Source organism: Phyllobates terribilis, unplaced genomic scaffold (assembly GCF_046119375.1).
Source record: "Phyllobates terribilis strain yellow unplaced genomic scaffold, ASM4611937v1 Scaffold_4__5_contigs__length_816908805, whole genome shotgun sequence".
NCBI lineage: Eukaryota > Metazoa > Chordata > Amphibia > Anura > Dendrobatidae > Phyllobates > Phyllobates terribilis.
The window spans coordinates 646,634,758-646,656,390 of record NW_027362764.1 but is presented as its reverse complement, the minus strand read 5'-3'; the positions used below and the strand labels follow the sequence as shown (position 1 = coordinate 646,656,390).

At 41.2% G+C, this 21,633-nt stretch overlaps 1 protein-coding gene across 2 annotated transcripts in view; it reads right to left on the bottom strand.

Annotated features, from left to right (window-relative positions):
* The window catches only part of ARFGEF1 (ARF guanine nucleotide exchange factor 1), a 189,811-nt gene that overhangs the window by 51,387 nt on the left and 116,791 nt on the right, over positions 1–21,633 (bottom strand). For both annotated transcript variants that reach the window (XM_073679428.1, XM_073679429.1), the window contains exons 17-25: positions 20,190–20,274; positions 18,412–18,583; positions 16,648–16,799; positions 16,334–16,462; positions 11,792–11,950; positions 8,446–8,596; positions 8,279–8,369; positions 478–518; positions 168–337 (exon numbers count right to left, since the gene is read on the bottom strand). In XM_073679428.1, coding sequence (XP_073535529.1) covers positions 168–337; positions 478–518; positions 8,279–8,369; positions 8,446–8,596; positions 11,792–11,950; positions 16,334–16,462; positions 16,648–16,799; positions 18,412–18,583; positions 20,190–20,274 — 1,150 coding nt within the window. The remainder of the gene's footprint in view (positions 1–167; positions 338–477; positions 519–8,278; positions 8,370–8,445; positions 8,597–11,791; positions 11,951–16,333; positions 16,463–16,647; positions 16,800–18,411; positions 18,584–20,189; positions 20,275–21,633) is intronic.

The window sequence follows — 21,633 nt, the reverse complement described above, 5'->3', positions numbered from 1 at the left end:
ATCACAGTGTATGGAGTCGGAATAGCGCAGATTTGTACATGTTTTATTGTCATTCTCCAGCTTTTATTGAAGTGAATACGTTAGCAATAGCAAAGTAGTGGACGACCTCTTCAATGCTAAATAAATGTATGGTTGTGCAATAAGAATGTGCACAATATTAATCTTACCTTATTAAAATGATCTCCAATAACCTCCCATATCCTGGACCACTGGAGTCTGATCCGCCCCATGTTGTAGTAAGATATCTCTACAATTTTCTGTAAGCTAAACATACGTGGGTGTGTGGGGGACACCAGTTCATCCATTGAAACTGCACAAAGCCAGCGCACAAAATCCACTGCAAGCACAGAATGGGGTCAATTTAATGTTGGACAACAAGTGTAACCGTGAACAATGGTGAACGCAAGAGACGGGACCAGGGTGGAGAAGAAGAGTAGAGGTCACCTAGATTGTTGGTTATGGGCATGAAATATTTACCTATAGCATTGCCATCCAGCCTTGTAGATCCAGTGAATATTCTGTAAAGAGATGTATTGCATGTTACTAATAAATGACATGTAGAGTGTAATGGAAAAATAGTTTACACTGCAAAGATAAAGTAATACACCCCCAGGACCATTTCCAGTAACATGGCTTGTGTAATATTTTAAAAAAAACATGGCATCTTTCTTCTTTTTGTGTCGGCATGTGACAAGAGCAGAGTGTGAGGGGCTGGCTTACTGCTCATTTCAATAGCTAGGCCAGGCCCCTCTGCCCATATATTGCCTGTGATAGAGAAGGGGGCAGGCTTAACACATTTAGCCGCCGCCCTTGTCACATGCCCATAGAGGGAAACCTGTCACCTGAAGAGTACGTGCAGGGACTAAAGTATAGGGGAACTGTATGAGATTGGAAATATATTAAGAAATTGCATAATTTACTGATTTAAGCAGATCCAAAAGGGACTGTCCTATAAATGACTAATCAACAGGATAGGTGATAAGTGCATGATTACTGGGGGTCTGACCACTGGAGTCCCACAGATTGCTAGAACAGAATCTCCAAAGTCCCCCCTGAATGGAGCAGTAGTGAGCACGTGTGACCTCATGTGTCTACTGGTGGTCGCACATGCTCAGTAATGCTCCATTCATAGAGTGGACTTTGGACATCCTGTTTTTGTAAATGCTGGACCCTCAGCGTTCATACATGTGGTGGACAGGTGATTGTGTATATGGGGCAATTCTAGCAAGCTTTTCTGACAGTCTACGTCCTCACTTCTCACAACCTGACTAATCTGCTACAACCACCTTTGTAAATCCGGCCCGTTCTAACTTGTGCTGCCTCGGAGCCCATTATCAGCAATGACGTTCTAGTAAGCGGAAATCATTTGGAAAATGAAACATTAGAAGTCGGGAAAGCCTGACCCCACGTTTGATGCCATGTCAGGCAGAAAATCACTTTGGTCTTTACGGAGTCGGGCTGCAGCTTCTCCACTGTGAGTCACTCTCTGACAGGCAGAGATAGAGAGGTCGGGGACCGGGAAGTGTTACTCTGACGCTAGCCCCCTCAGAGCTTTCCTACATTGCACGCTCTCTGGCCTTTCCCTGACACGCTTACAAAATGTTCCTGCTAGCTTGTGCTCAGCCATCTGGAAAATCCAGTCCTGATGAAAGATTCATTTCTGATAAATATTACAGTAAAGCTGTAATAGTCTTCATACGTCAATGGGTAATGGGAAAAAGGCATGCAGAAATAATGGGGACAGCTCATTTAGAGCTAGCTAGTGACACAGAAGCCCCATGCTATGGCTGTTAATAACGGGCTTTATTCACTTTGGTTTTACCTCATTTTACAGTCAAAGCTACACACACTACTAATAAAGTAACAGTTTATAGCTAGGTCCAAGAGTCATTTTCTGATATTGCAGCCCAGACCAATGAAAGTAAAAATATACTGCTCAAAAAAATAAAGGCAACACTTAAACAACAGAATATAACTCCAAGTAAATCAAACTTCTGTGAAATCAAACTGTACACTTAGGAAGCAACACTGATTGACAATCAATTTCACATGCTGTTGTGCAAATGGAATAGACAATAGATGGAAATTATTGGCAATTATCAAGACACCCTCAATAAAGGAGTGGTTCTGCAGGTGGGGACCGCAGACCACATCTCAGTACCAATGCTTTCTGGCTGATGTTTTGGTCACTTTTGAATGTTGGTTGTGCTTTCACACTTGTGGTAGCATGAGACGGACTCTACAACCCACAGAAGTTGCTCAGGTAGTGCAGCTCATCCAGGATGGCACATCAATGCGAGCTGTGGCAATAATGTTTGCTGTGTCTGTCAGCATAGTGTCCAGAGGCTGGAGGTGCTACCAGGAGACAGGCCAGTACACCAGGAGAAGTGGAGGGGGCCGAAGGAGGGCAACAACCCAGCAGCAGGACCGCTACCTCTGCCTTTGTGCAAGGAGGAACAGGAGGAGCACTGCCAGAGCCCTGCAAAATGACCTCCAGCAGGCCACAAATATGCATGTGTCTGCACAAACGGTTAGGAACCGACTCCATGAGGGTGGTATGAGGTCCCGACATCCACAGATGGGGGTTGTGCTCACAGCCCAACACCGTGCAGGGCGCTTGGCATTTGCCACAGAACACCAGGATTGGCAAAGTTGCCACTGGCGCCCTGTGCTCTTCACAGATGAAAGCAGGTTCACACTGAGCACATGTGACAGACGTGACAGAGTCTGGAGACGCCGTGGAGAACGACATGCTGCCTGCAACATCCTTCAGCATGACCAGTTTGGCAGTGGGTCAGTAATGGTGTGGGGTGGCATCTCTTTGGAGGGCCGCACAGCCCTCCATGTGCTCGCCAGAGGTAGCCTGACTGCCATTAGGTACCAAGATGAGATCCTCAGACCCCTTGCGGTGCGGTTGGCCCTGGGTTCCTCCTAATGCAGGACAATGCCAGACCTTGTGTGGCTGGAGTGTGTCAGCAGTTCTTGCAAGATGAAGGCATTGAAGCTATGGACTGGCCCGCCCATTCCCCAGACCTCAATCCAATTGAGCACATCTGGGACATCATGTCTCGCTCCATCCACCAACGTCACGTTGCACCACAGACTGTCCAGGAGTTGGCGGATGCTTTAGTCCAGGTCTGGGAGGAGATCCCACAGGAGACCATCCGCAACCTCATCAGGAGCATGCCCAGGCGTTGTAGGGAGATCATACAGGCACGAGGAGGCCACACACAATACTGAGCCTCATTTTGACTTGTTTTAAGCATATTATATCAAAGTTGGATCAGCCTGTAGTGTGTTTTTCCACTTTAATTTTGGGGGTGACTCCAAAACCAGGCCTCCATTGGTTAATAAATTTGATTTCCATTGAGGATTTGTGTGTGATTTTGTTGTCAGCACATTCAACTTTGTACAGAACAACGTATTCAATGAGAATATTTCATTAATTCAGATCTAGTATATGTTATTTGAGTGATCCCTTTATTTTTTTGAGCAGTGTATAAGCCCTTTAAAGGGAATCTGTCACCAGCTTTTTGCTTCCTAATCTGAGAGCAGCGTAATGTAGGGGTAGAGACCCCGATTCCAGTGATGTGTCAATTACTGGGCTGCTTAATGTAGTTTTTATAAAATCACTGTTTTACAAGCAGTTGATTATCACTAGAGGACTAGTAAACCTGCTGACAGGTAGTGCAAACACGACCCCACTACTGATTAGCAGCTTTCTGACTATGCACAGAGTACACAGAAAGATGGCAGTGGTGTGGGCGAGGCTATGCAGAGTTCAGCATTCAGGGGAACTGCAAGATCTTCAGTAAAGAAAATGTGATTTAATCAAAATGACAGCAAGCAGCAGTAAGTGACATCGCTGGAATCAGTGACTGTGCCTCCCTGTATCATGCTGCTCTCAGATGGGGTAGCAAAAACTTGCTGACAGACTCCTTTTAAAAAGTATGTATTAAAAATTACAAATCAGTATTCCAAAAAACATAAGTCCAAGTTTTATAAATGTAATCTATATAGCAGAAATTGCAGTTCAAAATTCATATATTCAATGTTCACATATACCATAGCACACGCAGAAACAGATAATAACCTCACAGTTTCTATGTCAAGACTTTGGATTAGTCAAGACTTTAGTTCAAAAGGGGCCCATAATGGAAGCAGAGACACTGTGCTGAATGCATCATATGGGCAGGTGCAAACCAGTCAGGTTTGGATCCTTCTCTGCTCCAGTCTAGTTTGAGGTCCACTAACACATAGCGAGGTGAAATAGAAGAATTTGGGTCCATCCTGATTGGGTACACATTTTCGCTTTTACGCTCTTTGGATCAAAATAGTGTAACCGAAGTACCCCTTGTTATTTACATGTACTATTACTATTTACTTATCTGTTTGTTTACTTAGGGTATTTAAGAAGAATCAACGCCTTAGAAATGTGGTGCTGGAGAAGGATGTTATCAATACCATGGATGGCAAGAACAAACAAATCAGTTTTGGAACAAAGTAAGCCAGACATGTCACTGGAAGCAAGGATCACTAAGCTACGACTTGCCTACTTTGGACACATCATATGAAGAGAGCAATCACTGGAAAATGCCATCATGGTCGGAAAAATAGAAGGAACAAGGTGAAGAGGAAGACCAGCAACTCGATGGCTTGATACAATCAATATAACGGCAGAGAAGACCCTGGTGGACCTATCTAGGCATACACAAGATTGATCTTCCTACAGAGCGTTCATCCATCAAGTCGCCATGGCTCGAGATCGAGATGAAGGCCGTTAAAAATGTTTTTATCATAGGGTTTGTCTGTTAAATGGTCACAGTGTAAATGTGCACATATACACTGCACTTATGCCAACATGTGTCCCAGCTCATTTCTTTGGTTTTGAATACATCATATGACTGATACAAATATCCCTCTAAAGACTAAAGTCTGCCGGGATTTGTCAAGGCTTCTGTCATCTTAACAGCAAGAAGAGTATTGCATTCTGCAGTAATTTTGTCATCAAAAGTGATGGAAAGCCCTAACTTGCGCATATCTCTTATGTCTTGATGGATGTTTTGTTGCACATTTGGAGGTGGCATTATCGTGTTGGTTCACTGTATACATTATAGTTCTGCAATATGCTTTATTTTGGAACCAAGAAGGGTCTTCTGGAAGTAAAAGTTTGATGGACTATCTTTATACTGAGGAGCATCCACCATAGCTGAAACTCTTCTGTTATGACACATGCCAAGTTAGATCTCTCAGCATGGAGAACATTCTCCTAAACTTTCGCTACATTCCCATATAGATTTCAAAACCTCAAAATGAATACTACTGTTGTAAAGGGAAGGAGTCATCACAAAATGACCTACTGCTTAACCCCTTTCCACTGCAGACAATTTTCATTTTAATGCTACTGATCTTGCTTTACCTTCTTCAAAAGAATCATAACCTTTTTCATTTTAAATTGACACAGCAGCATGGGGGCTTTTAATTTTTTTTAGAGGAAGAGTTCTAATTTTGGAAGATACTATTCATTTTATCCTCCCCAAAAAAAAATTTCAAGGTACATGGAAAAAAAAAAAACGCAATTCTGCAATTATTTTTTGGATTTTATTTTTACTTTGTTGTGTAGTAAAAATGTCCTGGCAACATGATTCTCCTGGTCAATCCTGGAGATTTTTTGCATCAGTATTCTTTTTTTGCAGTTAAAAAAAATCTGAAAAAAATAGCATTTCCATTTTCTGAGATTGATAACTTTATCCACCCACCACATTGTTTTTTATCTCCCAGTTGAGCCTACATGCAGGGCTGTGGAGTCGAAGCCCATTTTGGTGGAGTCGGAGTTGGAGTCGGTATAAGACGGACCGAGTTCCAAAATATATAATAAGTTGGGTACAGTAGTTCAATGCAGTTTGTGGGGAATATTTTTTCATAAGAGTTTGGGAAAGTTATGAAATGTCCTATAAATGTCTGTCCTATTCCTGATCTAAGGGTCTGGACTTTTAGCTGAGATGAATCTGTGCTACAGTAAATTTATCACTTAACATGAACCATGTATGAGGGAGTCGGTGTCATGGAAATTGAGGAGTCGGAGTCGAAGGTTTGGCTTACCGACTCCACAGCCCTGCTTACATGTTCACTAATATTTTTAGGGTACAAAAATTTTGGTTATTTTTTTATTCCTTTTTTTTACGTCAGCATGGCAACCCCAAAAAACTGCAATTCTGGTGCTTTTTTCTTTTTTATTCATTCTCATTACCATAGGGGTCAATTAACTTGTGTGATATATATATGTATATTTTTTACATATATAGGTGTATTTTTTACAAATGCAACTAACCTTTCCCGTAGAGATTGATTTCAAAAATTATAATTTAAGAAAAAAGAAATGCAACTAACCCAAGTTATACGGTTGAAAGAAGACCTAAGTCCATCATGCTCAGCCTATAACGTAACATATTGATTCAAATGAAGGAAAAAAATTCCTTCCCAACTCCACACACAGCAATCAGACTAATTCCCTGGATCAAAATCTCATAACCTGTAATATTATATTTTTCAAGAAAAGTGCCCAGGCCCTCCATGAACTTGTTTTGTGAATGGAGCATCACAACATCTTGTAATAGAGAGATCCATAATCTTCTCACTTTTTTATTTCTTTATTATTTTTATAGTGGAAAAAGAGAGGTGATTTAAAATGTTATATTGTTATATTTTCTTTAAGGCCCCAGATCCATCACTTGCATTTTTTTTTTTTAAGTGACGTACCTTTTTTTTTTTTTTTTTTTTTACTTATGGCATTAGTTGCCATTCTTTGTGACAAATTTATTAATATGGCACACACAGTTCATCAATTTGCCATAAAATCAAAAGTGGACTTTTTTGTCTTGAAATTTTTTGGGGGGGACTTTTGGTGCCAAAAGGCGTAAAAATTGCATACTCAAAAATACACTTCAGAGGGGACTGAATGAATCAAATTGCGTGAAATTTTGCAACTTTTTATAAAGTTGCAATTTAAAAAAAAAACAAAACCATAAACACAGGTGAGAATATAAAATACTTAGAGATAAATAAATAAAAAATAATAATAATTAAAAAAAAAAAATAATGAATTGGACGCCCAAAAAAAAAAGCACTACAGCAAATTAGACCAAAAACAGACGCGTAGACAATGATGAATAGGGCCTAAATGATTTAAAAAAAATTTTTTAAACTTTATTTTTTAGTTTCCTTAGGAGACTTGAATCGTTGATTGATTGGTTCTATATACCGGAACGTAACTGTATTACAGTATATAGATAAAATGATGTCCTCCTATGAAGCCCTGCCACGCGTTCTTCAGCAGGTCCTTGCCTGCTTTGACAAACCATTGGCTGCCTGCAATCTCACCGCAATGGGGGGGCCGATGGAAGCCAGTGTGTGTGCATAACGTCAATTATGACATATAAATGCCACTGTCATTTAAAAAGCCATGGTCACTGCTGTTTTAAGCAATATCGGCTTTCCAACACAGCCAACATCTCCTGAGCCTGCTGTATACATGGGCACCTGATATAGGATGTACTACTAACTCCCATGTCAGGGAGCAGACAGAAGTTTTTAAAGAATGTATTTAAAATTTTGTATACAGTTTTTTTTTTAAAATGTTTTATATCATTAATAATATGTTAAAAAATTCTTGCAATATTCACACTGGCCACTAAACCTAATAATAAAAATAAGTTCCACAATTTGATGTGTTAAAAAAGAAAATATACAGACAGGACAGCACTGGATTGCAGCTGCAGCTTTCTGTGAGGTAAAACAGGTTTTAAAAATAAGCAGCAAAAGCATTACCTCACAGAAAGCAGCATCTTTGATCCCATGCTGTAATGTCTGTGTACTCTTTTGCTCCCTCCCCTGCCCAGGAGCTGTGGTATGATCAGACCATGTTCCTGTACGGTCAGACACAGCCATTACACAGTACAGAGCAGATGCAAATTTATAAGATTATCTTAGGACAGAAACATTTTTTTAACATATCCAATTGTGGAAACTATTTTTATTCCAAGATTTCTAGATTAAAATGTACCTTGTTCGTTGGAAAACACCCTTAAGATTTTTTTTTATTCGAATGAGAAAAGAATACGCTCCTTCCTCATACTGACATAGTGGCAATGATACAATCATCTGACAAAAACCAAGAGCAGCAGGAAAGTTTTTCTTTAATCATACTCCAGCCAAGGACAGGGGTTTATATAACCTAACATATTGGGGAATGTTCCACAATGACAGAAGTAACGCATACCTGTCCACAGCCACCACAACACTTTGAGAGCTGGTCTCCCCTATGGATTCCTGGATACTTGCTATCTGCTTCCAGTCAACATTTCCTCCAACTTTAAAAAAAAAAGGAAAAACGATTAATTAAAAGTTTCAGCTCACAAGGCTACATCCCACAGAGCATGCACTCACCTAGGCCAAGACTAACAAACTCATCTGAGGCCTGGTCTTTGGTTCCAGTGAATGACCCTTCTCTATTCCTCACGGTCCCAGAGATATAACGAGGTTTCACTCCGGTGCCGATTAACTGTGCAAGTTCAAGCTGACTGATGCACTTCAAAATCTATGGAGGAAAAAGGAAACAAGTAGATAGTGGCAGGTTCTGCAATGTTTAATGCTGTTCCAGGGAAAATCATCATGGTTTCCTACTCTGTAGAAGCCGAGGTTTCCCTTTCCAATATATGTACAAATATAACAGTTTGTATATTGGCTTGTGCATGTTAGAGACGACAACACATCTCTGAAACCTTTACCATTAGTGCTGCTGACTTTTAGCTTTTTCTGGTGCCCTTCTGTAAGGCCCCAAGCACATCAGAGCAAAGTCAGTGAAACGTCTGAGAGTCTGAGGAACACATTCCTTAAGGACCTGTGAGGTCATCACAACACTGGACACAAGACAATAAAACCTTCACACTCCTTATCTATTAACTGCTAAAATATTTATAACCAGAACAGTTCATCTCTTCCATAATAACTCTGCTTTTCATCACCTGTCTTACCTATTGCATTTTTTTTTCTTTTTCTTGTGTGTCTTATTGCATATAAATATGTGACTCTTCAGATTTTGTCTTATACTATGCCTGATGAAGAGACCTGAGTAGTCTCGAAAGCTTGCAATTTGTTACCATCTTTTCAGTTAGCCATTAAAAGGTATCAACTGAGGACTCTCAGATTCCAATATTTTTCTATGCAGATTGTGAAATATATCTACAGTACAGACCAAAAGTTTGGACACGCCTTCTCGTTTAAAGATTTTTCTGTATTTTCATGACTATGAAAATTGTACATTCACACTGAAGGCATCAAAACTATGAATTAACACATGTGGAATTATATACTTAACAAAAAAGTGTGAAACAACTGAAAATAAGTCTTATATTCTAGGTTCTTCAAAGTAGCCACCTTTTGCTTTGATGACTGCTTTGCACACTCTTGGCATTCTCTTGATGAGCTTCAAGAGGTAGTCACCGGAAATGGTCTTCCAACAATCTTGAAGGAGTTCCCAGAGATGCTTAGCACTTGTTGGCCCTTTTGCCTTCACTCTGCGGTCCAGCTCACCCCAAACCATCTCGATTGGGTTCAGGTCTGGTGACTGTGGAGGCCAGGTCATCTGGCGTAGCACCCCATCACTCTCCATCTTGGTCAAATAGCCCTTACACAGCCTGTAGGTGTGTTTGGGATCATTGTCCTGTTGAAAAATAAATGATGGTCCAACTAAACGCAAACTGGATGGAATAGCATGCCGCTGCAAGATGCTGTGGTAGCCATGCTGGTTCAGTATGCCTTCAATTTTGAACAAATCCCCAACAGTGTCACCAGCAAAGCACCACCACATCATCACACCTCCTCCTCCATGCTTCACGGTGGGAACCAGGCATGTAGAGTCCATCCGTTCACCTTTTCTGCGTCGCACAAAGACACGGTGGTTGGAACCAAAGATCTCAAATTTGGACTCATCAGACCAAAGCACAGATTTCCACTGGTCTAATGTCCATTCCTTGTGTTCTTTAGCCCAAACAAGTCTCTTCTGCTTGTTGCCTGTCCTTAGCAGTGGTTTCCTAGCAGCTATTTTACCATGAAGGTCTGCTGCACAAAGTCTCCTCTTAACAGTTGTTGTAGAGATGTGTCTGCTGCTAGAACTCTGTGTGGCATTGACCTGGTCTCTAATCTGAGCTGCCTGTTAACCTGCGATTTCTGAGGCTGGTGACTCGGATAAACTTATCCTCAGAAGCAGAAGTGACTCTTGGTCTTCCTTTCCTGGGGCGGTCCTCATGTGAGCCAGTTTCTTTGTAGCGCTTGATGGTTTTTGCAACTTCACTTGGGGACACTCTCAAAGTTTGCCCAATTCTTCGAACTGACTGACCTTCATTTCTTAAAGTAATGATGGCCACTCGTTTTTCTTTACTTAGCTGCTTTTTTCTTCCCATAATGCAAATTCTAACAGTCTATTCAGTAGGACAATCAGCTGTGTATCCACCTGACTTCTGCACAACACAACTGATGGTCCCAAACCCCATTTATAAGGCAAGAAATCCAACTTATTAAACCTGACAGGGCACATCTGTGAAGTGAAAACCATTTCCGGTGACTACCTCTTGAAGCTCATCAAGAGAATGCCAAGAGTGTGCAAAGCAGTCATCAAAGCAAAAGGTGGCTACTTTGAAGAACCTAGAATATAAGACATATTTTCAGGTGTTTCACACTTTTTTGTTAAGTATATAATTCCACATGTGTTAATTCATAGTTTTGATGCCTTCAGTGTGAATGTACAATTTTCATAGTCATGAAAATACAGAAAAATCTTTAAATGAGAAGGTGTGTCCAAACTTTTGGTCTGTACTATATATATATATATCTCAAAAGAATGCAGCAGCACTCCATATGGCCAAGATACGTCTTAACAATGAAAATAATGAAAAAATTTGATCTAAACTGTTTTGCTTAGCAACAAGTACTTACAAACAATGAAGGTTTTTAGCGCATAAATTGGCCAATTCATGTGTGCCCATCAACCACGGCAAGGTAACCTCCCCCTGATGGGTAACTACTCTGCCTAACATGCCACTTTGGGGCTAGAAGCCCACAACTAAAAAGACAAAACATGTCTTCTTCTGGGCTAAAAACACCTACATTTAAAGGGCAAGCAGAGCTGTTTATACAACACCTGCTGGTTAATGGTCCGTTTAGTTGTAGACTTGTAGCCCAAAAGTGGCATGTTAGGCAGAGATGGGCACTCATGAATTGGCCAATTTATGCGCTAAAAACCTTGATTGTTTGTAAGTACTTGTTGCTAAGCAAAACAGTTTAGATCTAATTTTTTCACTATTTTCATTGTTAAGACGTATCTTGGCCATATGGAGTTCTGCTGCATTTTTTTGATATATTTTATAGTTACGGCAGCTGGCACCAGTTCACACTAGGTGTATATATAAATAAAATATGTATGAATAAAATATATACATAACACAATCACCTGACTTAAACAATAGGTCGCTTTCTGATGATACATTCCCTTTAAGAAAAGGTAGCACTGTATTTTTAAAACCAAATGCAGTTGCTTATTAGTTTTACTGTATAGTTTCTCCATTAATTCCAAAGGGAAACAGCAGGTGACTGAAAATACTACATGGAAATGTCCCCTCCAGCTACACTGCTACCCATACGTGTAATGACTACGTCTGTAGCTGCTGTTTATCACACTGTGGGGTGTATCAAGCTCACAGTTTACGTTCTCAGAATCAGTGAAATCGGCAAATACCTCGTGCCATGAACTTCCCAAGTAGTTTCCATCAGTATGGGCCACGGTGATTAGAGTCTTGATGGTATCTATGTTCTTCTGTTTCATCTCCGTAATGCCAGAGCTCACAGTCAATAATGTAAACCTCGCTAAGGCCTGTACATAGGCATCTCGCTCCAGCTGGAAGGTAAAGAACAACACATCAATATGTTTTCAACCCCACCACTTTATATCGTAGACTGGCAGTGGGATGGAAGAGATTCTGGAAGAGGCAAAAAATTAAGAAATGCATTCATGTACCATAGTAACTGAGCATCTACACAAGAAATAAGCAGCTTTGTATATACATTGCGTCATGTATCTCACGTTTACCTAGATTAAGGCAGCATTCACACATGAAAATGTCCGTGTGCTGCCTGATCTTTTATCAGATGGACACACCTGTCAAAATCAGGAATCAGAATGTGAGAGCCACGAGACTCAGAGCATGTCCTACTTGGATCCGATTTTGAGGATCAGAGCAGAACATATATAAGGGGTCTGTGTGCTGTCTAATAAAAAAAAATCAGAGAGCGCAGCAACGCTTCACACGGAGGTGTGAATGTAGCCTTACTGCATGCATTACTGAAGACCAGTGTGTTGCAGTCACAATTTTCCTGACTTCCCCCATTACATGTTTGGTAAAGCTGCCCAAACACATCAGCCAACACTGCTCTCTTCCGAAACGGAGGCCCGGTTCAATGTAAAAGTCCCACCATGATTCTCAGAGGAAATCAGTGCTTGTTGGAGCGCTTGTACCCTTCATTTTAGCAATTGGTTGTGGTCTCAGCACCCGGATCCCCACCAATCAAAACCTCTGACAAGTCTCTGCAACATGTTACTAGTTGTCTGAAAGAGATAGATATATAGATGTATCTCTCTCTCTATCTATCTATATATACACACACACACTGAATATATACATAGTGAGTGAAATAAGTATTTGATCCCTTGCTGTTTTTGTAAGTTTGCCCTCTGACAAAGACATGAACAGTCTATAATTTTAAGGGTAGGTTAATTTTAACATTGAGAGATAGAATATCCAAAAAAAAATGAAGAAAATCATACTGTATAAATTTTTTGCATTTTGCAGTGAGAGATAAGTATTTGATCCCCTACAAACCATTATGAGTTCTGGCTCCTACAGACCAGTTAGACGCTCCTTATCAACTCGTTACCTGCATTAAAGACAGCTGTCTTACATATTCACCTGTATAAAAGACTCTAACCTCTACAACATGGGCAAGACCAAAGAGCTTTCTAAGGATGTAAGGGACAAGATCATAGACCTGCACAAAGCTGGAATGGGCTACAAAACCACAAGTAAAACGCTGGGTGAGAGGAGACAATTGTTGGTGCAATAGTAAGAAAATGGAAGAAATACAGAATGACTGTCAATTGACATCGATCTGGGGCACCATGCAAAATCTCACCTCGTGGGGTATCCTTGATCATGAGGAAGGTGAGAGATCAGCCTAAAACTACGCGGGGTGGGAACTGGTTAATGATCTCAAGGCAGCTGGGACCACAGTCACAAAGAAAACCATTGGTAACACATGACACCTTAAAGTTTTAAAATCCTGCAGTGCCCGCAAGGTCCCCCTGCTCAAGAAGGCACATGTGCAGGGTTATTGGGAAAAGGTGCTGTGGTCAGATGAGACAAAAATTGAGCTCTTCGGCATTAACTCAACACGCCGTGTTTGTAGGAAGAAGGATGAGTACAACCCTAAGAACATCGTCCCAACCGTTAAGCATGGTGGGGGAGACATTATACTTGTGGGTGCTTTTCTGCAAAGGGGACATGACGACTGCACCGTACTGAAGGGAAGATGGATGGGGTCATGTATCGCGAGATTTTGGCCAACAACCTCCTTCCCTCAGTATGAGCATTGAAGAAGGGTCGTGGCTGGGTCTTCCAGCAAAACAATGACACAAAACATACAGCCAATGCAACAAAAGAGTGGTTCAAAAAGAAGCACAGTAAGGTCATGGAGTGGCCTAGCCAGTCACCAGACCTTAATCCCATAGAAAAATTATGTGGGGAGTTGAAGCCCTGAGTTGCCAAGAGACAGCCTCAAAATCTGAATGATTTAGAGATGATCTGCAAAGAGAAGTGGACCAAAATTCCTCCTGACATATGCACAACCCTCATCATTAACTGCAAAAAACGTCTGACTCTTCAGAGAAAAAGAGGACTTGAACTCTATAGCGCCATCTATTGGAAGCAGTAATCCAAGTCAAAATCGACCCTTTAACGAGTCGTGCGATATGACTTAGGATAATAGCCAAATCAGAATATCAATTTGCAGACATGGTGTTTCGGGCTGTTGGCCCTTGTCACTGCAAAGTATGAGAACTGATTGGCTAGGTGAGAGGCTCTGGACTGAGGTCTAAGGGGTAAAGTTTCTCCTTGTGGAGAGAGATATACCAGCTTTGGCACGTCAAAGTAAGGGGCTTATTCATTGTACAATGCTCCTCTGGGAAATTTAATATGCAAGTTGCCTCGTCAGAGAAAAAGAGGACTTGAAATCTGTACTGACGAGGGCCAACAGCCTGAAACACCGTGTCTGCAAACTGAGATTCTGATTTGGCTATTATCCTAAGTCATATTGCACGACTCGTTAAACGGTGGATTGTGACTTGCAGGATTGCTGCTTCCAATAGGTGGCGCTATAGTTCAAGTCCTCTTTTTCTCTGAAGAGGCAATTTGCATGATGATAACTACGCAGTGACTTAAATAATTATAATGTAGGAGAACACAGTTCAGCCTCATGACTATATACTTATGACATATTAGAAGAATAGAAAGAATATAGAGGGAAGGATAATCAGAGTTATTTTAGCAAACAGAGATGGTACTGTCACTAGCTGCCCAGGTGATGCTGTACTGATTGATGCATTATGGTACTGAAAACAGAGCATAAAAGGGCTGAAATGCAAGATGAGAGCTAGGCGTCAAGATGGAGGCGATAATGCATAGAAGAAAGTACATTGTACATATAAGTTGTGCAAAGTGTGATAATCCAGAGGAGGTGCAGTTATAGAAAAAAATGAGTGTTGCTTTAATAATTAATAATCACTAAAGACTCTTCAGAGTTTTTTGTCCAATTCTCCAGCTCTGGACTAATTACACCTAATTCTTATCCTGTAAATGCCTTGGGGTAATAATTGAAAATGAGATCTAAAATAAAACTATACCAGAAATAGCTTCCTGACAGTTTGTGGATGACTTGCTGTCTACGACATGATAATTGTACAATTTATCTTAAACAATTAACTATACAACTTCACCCATGTATGTAAAATAATTACAGAATGTGAGTTCATTCATTAATAGTGAATGACATCTGGGACTGGAGTCTACATTGACCTGAGGAAGTAACTAAAGTGGGCGGAAAGGAGAAATTGTCTTATCTAGGTAACAAATTGCTGTCATCCCCAAATTACAAGTTAAACTGAGCATAAAGCCTGATAGGGGACATAACACTTATCAAAGTCACACCCTCGGCCGAGCGCTAGAGTGCACCATTCCACTCCTTGCATCCCTCTGTGGTGACTGTCTTTGCTTGCTTTCCTGGAGCAAGCGCTGTCAGCAGTCTGAGCTCCTGCATGCGAGTGTAACACACACAATCTTCTCTCCTGTCTTTTGAAGTTGCTCGCTATAGGCAGTAGTGTAGCGGAGAGTGAATGGATGTGTGAATGGAGTGAATGGATGTGTTCACACACACACACTCGCATGCATGAGCTTAGGCTGCAGACACCGCTCACTTCAGGAAAGCAAGTGCCGTCAATCACCAGAGAAGGAGGCAAGGGAAAAAGCTAAAAACAGTGGATGGACTGATGCATTCAAGTTCTCAGGCACTGCTAGGGTGCTCCAAGGATCCTAATTTGCACACAGCATAAAGTTGTTTTTTTTTACTCTCAAGGGAGGTAGCGAAAAGTATGGGCTTTGTGCTCCGTTTAAAATGTAATGTGGGGCTAAAGATTTCCTTTAAATTCCTTCCTTAAGGTAATATTTCCAGCAGCAAGAAGCTAAATAAAGTGCACGGAACTTGCAGATTTTTCCTCCATGTGTAAGAAATAAAGGTGTATAGACATATGAAATGCATCTACTCGAGAAGCAGAGGGGTCTGCAATGACGAGCTTACAGAAATATATATGAAAAGAAATATATCTCAGCACAGACCCCCTGGAGGTCCCCACTGGTCTTTCTTTACTTGTCCTGCAGGATGACTTCACGTACATCCACATGAGTAGCCAATCACTGGCTTCAGCGGTCATTTACCATACATGCAGGTTTCACCACTGAGGCAAGTTCTCGTGGATGTATGTATGGCACATCATCACTGCAAAGTTAACAATGACTGGATTATTGGACCTACAGCGGCAGAGGAATTTAACAGGTGAGTGATGATTTTTTTTTGGATCTAATTTCATTACATTGCTTGGTGTCAGGTCGTTTTTTTTTTTTTTTTTTTCTTTTTTAAATCCAGAAAATCTTTTGAAGACATTGAGCGCATTTACCTGGATACTGAAGATGCATGCTATCCTTATCGCACAGCGGATTCCCTCCAAACACAGAGAGGCGACTTCAGTGTCATCGCAGTCCTGTAAGCCCACACTGAAAGCCGCAAGAAACGGCGTCCATGCCAGCTGGAGAGAAAATGCACACATGACTATTTATTGCTGAATTCTTATGCCTAAATATTTTGTACCTAAATCACAAACACCATAAAGAACTGACAGATTTGACTAAACAAGTAACCAAAAAAGAAAGGAGAAGAACAATGTCAGGCTCCCAACAGAGATTAAGAGATGTAGATAGAAGAAAGTCTCACCTTAAACATCGGCCTGACATGCTCCAGGTGAGTGGCACTGGTGAAGGGCGCCTGCACGTGACTCACTGCCTCCATCAAAGCCTTGGCAGTCTTTGCCATCTGCTCCATTTCTAAGTTATACAATAATCTTCTTTGCTTCTCACTAGCAACACCTGAAAGAGGCATCAGATCTTATCATCACCAAATTACCCACAAAAACATCATTAAATTATTATTTATTTATATAGCGCCATTGATTCCATGGTGCTGTGCATGAGACGGGGTTACATACAGAATACAGATATCACTTACAGTAAACAAACTAACAATGATAGAAAGGTACAGAGGGAAATGGACTTTGCCCTTGCGGGCTTACATTCTACAGGATGGTGGGGAAGGAGACAGTAGGTGGGGGGTTGCAGCAGCTCCGGTGTTGGTGAGGAGGCAGCTCCAGTGGTGTTGATGAGGCAGCAGGGTCATGGCCGGCTGTAAGCTTTCTTGAAGAGATGGGTTTTCAGGTTCCGTCTGAAGGATCTGAATGTGTTGGATAGTCGGACGTGTTGGGGCACAAAATTCCAAAGAATGGGGGATATTCGGGAGAAGCTTGGAGGCGATTGGGTGAGGAACGAATAAGTGTGGAGGAGAGAAGGAGGTCTTGGGAGGACCGGAGATTACGTGAGGGAATATATCGGGAGATTAGTTCAGAGATGTACAGAGGAGAAAGGTTATGGATGGCTTTGTAGGTCAGTGTTAGTAGTTTGAATTGGATACGCTGAGGAAATGGGAGCCAGTGAAAGGATCTGCAGAGGGGGGGAAGCGGAGGAGTAACGAGGAGAGAGATGAATTAGTTGGGCGGCAGAATTAAGAACGGACTGGAGAGGTGCGAGAGTGTTAGAAGGTAGGCCACAGAGGAGGATGTTGCAGTAGTCTAGTCGGGAGATGATGAGGGCATGCACGAGTATTTTAGTAGTTTGAGGGTTGAGGAAAGGACGGATTCTGGAAATATTTTTGAGCTGGAGGCGTCAGGAGTTGGAAAGAGCTTGGGTGTGTGGTTTGAAGGACAGGGCAGAGTCAAGGGTTACTCCGAGGCAGATGTCCGGTACAGGGGAAAGCGTGATGTCGTTTATTGCGATAGATAGATCAGGTAGGGAGGGTACGTGAAATGGAGGAAAGATGAAGAGTTCAGTTTTGTGCACACTGAGCTTGAGGAAGCAAGGAAGCGAGAGGAGAAGAAGGACGATATGGCTCATAAACACTCTGGGACTCTGGACAAAGAGATGATGTCTGGGCCAGAGAGGTAGATCTGGGTGTCGTCAGCGTATAGGTGATACTGGAAGCCATGGGACCTTATGAGTTTTCCTAGGCCAAGGGTGTAGATGGAGAAAAGTATGGGTCCTAGGACAGAGCCTTGAGGGACTCCAAAAGAGAGAGGGCGAGGTGAGAAGGTAGTATGGCAGTGGGAAACGCTAAATGTGCAGTTGGAAAGGTATGAGGAGATCCAGGATAAGGCAAGGTCTAAATGGGGTAACCACTGTGAGCACATACATATCCTTGGGTACACTATTAGGGCATGCTCCCACATGGCAGATCTGATGGCTTGATATCTATTCAATACATCTGAAAGAGGTTGTTTCTACAGAAAGCACACGGTTTTCTGTAAGCACACGGGTTTTTGCAAGTCTCAATCAGATAAATGGCAGTCACAAAAATGGACATCTCGGCTCAGAGAATGTAGGTATGGCTGTACGTATTGAAATCATATGGGATGTGGTTCATTTCACTCACTTGGTTTTGAGGATTTGGTTGTGATTGCGAGCTCCTTTGTCTCCTTCATGGAAATTTTCTTTCCCGCAATCTCGTTATAGATAGAAGACAGATACTCTTCAGGAAGATCTTTGCTGTCGTTAATACCGCGGTTCATTTTGATATACTGTTCCTTTGTCATTTTATTCTTCACCTACATTACAATAAAGGCCATAAAGGTAAAAATGAAGAATAATCAGTATAAGAAATCAGACAGCCAATATTTATGAGGGTTTAGGAAAGGAACCCTGATCTATATCTATGAGAGTGAGAATGTATATGCATCCATATATCACCCTCCATGGCAATAACCATTATTTCAGTGATCAATAATTCGACTTTAGGTGATCAAAAGCTTGCTTACATTTTGCTATTGACAAAGTATCCAGTACGTGTCCCTAAAAGTGCGGAATAGAGCTAATAAAGTATACCACCTGAACGGATGAGTTCATGAATCAGGCCGTCTCCATCCACAACACACAATGCCCCCTATGTGACTGCTAGAGACTAAGACTGGCTGCAGCGTTCACATAGAATGCAATGTCACCACAGGAGGCTGGGATGCAGGGAGAACGTCACTGAAAGTCTGCTAGGATAAGAGAAATCAGCAGCATAGGGGATAATCAGGATTTTATTTGATTTCTGACGTTTTTTTGTTTGCAGTTTTGTTTTTTTACTTAAATTTTGGTCTTGTGGATTTTGCTGCAAACCCACAGGTGACCTGTAGAGAAATCTATGAAGAACTGGCTATGTTGTGGATTTAGAGTTCCCCATGAAGCTCATGGAAATTCACCAATAAAGCCGCAATTTATCTTCAGTTATTTTGTGAACGTATTTCCTTGGGTTGAGTTACGTGACCTTGTAGGTGCTCAGGACACTAGAGGAATCCCTTTGGTGACTTTCATTTTTAACAAGGTCCCTCGTTAGTTTTTATTTAGTCTGTTGCAGTCAAATGGCCATGGCAGACAATAACCGATTGCGGTGATGTCAGTGTGGCCATGTGCCGAGAATGACACATCAATAACTCTATGGCGTGCCATAGTATTACCAGGGCAGTTATTACTGGCATTTTTATTAGGAGAAAGACCCCTTTAACTTATTTAAAGGGATCTGACATGGTCACATATTCTCTCTTGAGCAAATGAATCTTCTTTATATTAAAAAATAAATAAATAAAGACATCACATTCACTGTGGTTACTTTAACATTGGGTAGGTAGTAAATACCATTCTTGAAATAAAAAAAAAAGGTAAAAGCCATCCCACCAGCGTCAAGGTGCACATAAAACAGGATGGTCCTAACCTCTAGTATTAAAATCTTACCATGTGTCAAACTTAACCTTTAAATACTAGAGGTTAGCACATGCCGATTTGGGTACACCTTCACTCTGGTGAGATGGCTTTTACTCTTTTTTTTGTATGGAAAAACGGTGGTTACCAAGTACCCTATGTGATTTATACGCACTATTGCTTTTACTTACAGCAGGGTATATGTTCATTTTGTTTCCATCTTAGGTTTTGTCTGTTTAGTGGCCAGTGCGAACATGCACTTATATTTTCCATACATAACTTATACTCCAGTTCATTTTTTTTCTCGGTTGACTGTGGCTACTTTGTATGCTGTACTCGTACTCCCACACCCCAGATTGGAGATATTTTCTGTATTTGCTGTGTCATATTTAGGATTTACTACTATTGTAATCAAGCTCTGCATTATTATTATTATGTTATATTTCCAGAAATCAGTTACCCGTCACATACCTGAGGGCTATGAAGATCTGTTGTCAGCATAATGATTGAGTACGCCAGAACGTAAGCCGTGTCAGCGCTGGCAAACAAGGTCTGTCTGCGGAATAAAAAGAAGTGATATTGAAAACATAAAACTGCACTTAAAATAAAGGGGGGGGGGGATGAAAGGTGACACTAATAGGAGGCTAAAGCCGTCCATACATTTTAGATAGTGATCAGCTGAATGATGGTTCAGCCGGTTACTATCTCTCCCGACCTCCCCTATACAAAGGAGCATTCACTTGGCCGAGCCATTCTGTGTTGTCTATGAGAGAGAGTCGCTGCCAGTCATCTCTGGCTGTGGCTTATCCCTTAGAGAACCAAAAATGCTAGCAAAGAGGGCACCACCAGATAATTGGGATCATCCTAACACATACTAAGCAAGTAACAAAGAAGAAAAATGGATAAGCAAATACATAGGAATCGACTAAAAATGTCCAATTTTATTGTACAAACATTAAAAGGATAAAAAAGAAATAAAAAACAATTAAAAGGCACTAGACTATACATATCAATCAGGTGTACCCATAGTAAGGAACCACCGGCCCTCCTCTGCCAGGTTACAAGGTACATTGCAATATAAACTATTCACCATAACATACAGATGATCTAGGTATGAAAAAGGCTCTGCAATCCGAACCGGCCATGCCAGATCTTCCTCTTCCCCAATAGTCATCTGTGGTAGGCCGCCAAACACATTAGATGGTAGGCTGAACTCATCAATATTGGCGGCTTTGGCCGACATTAGTCTAATGTGAATAGTGTCCTTGAATGCTGTAATAAAAGTAATCAGGACTCAGTCCTTGTGGTTTGTGTTGTGCACCAGCTATATTTTTCCCTAACTGCAATCATCTGCAGTAGTGGCTCTGATAAGAAATCACATAAAGCCGGATGTGTGTGCTGAAGTCTAATTACATTCAGAGGCTATAAATCACACGTGACATTAGTGAGCTGGAGAGGATGGCAGCTTATACTGGACGTACTGACTATATCCACAGTAATGGTGTCCAGTAACGTCAGCCATACCTAGCCAAGCAATGGTCACATAGTCACAAGCCTCTGATTCTCCACTGCAGACCCCACCTGATATTTTTTCTTACTTTTCAGCAAACAATTGCTTCCTTTCAAAGGAATCGTTAGAAAGTGACCTATTAGTACATCATTTTAAACCCTTAGGGATATTCAAATGATTTTTCAAGTTGATAAATTAGAGCAGTATTTGCCTGAGAATTTGCAGTAGAAATGTGAGAGACTCCGACTTCTGCCGTGGATTTGAAGATTTAAGTCATCCTCCAAGGATTTCTAATAAAATCAATGGAAGATGGAGCACACAAGGATTTCAGTATATTGGATTCCACATGAAATTTACTCTGTGTGAACATACCTTTAAAGCTGCAGCCATCGTTGTCCATAAAGG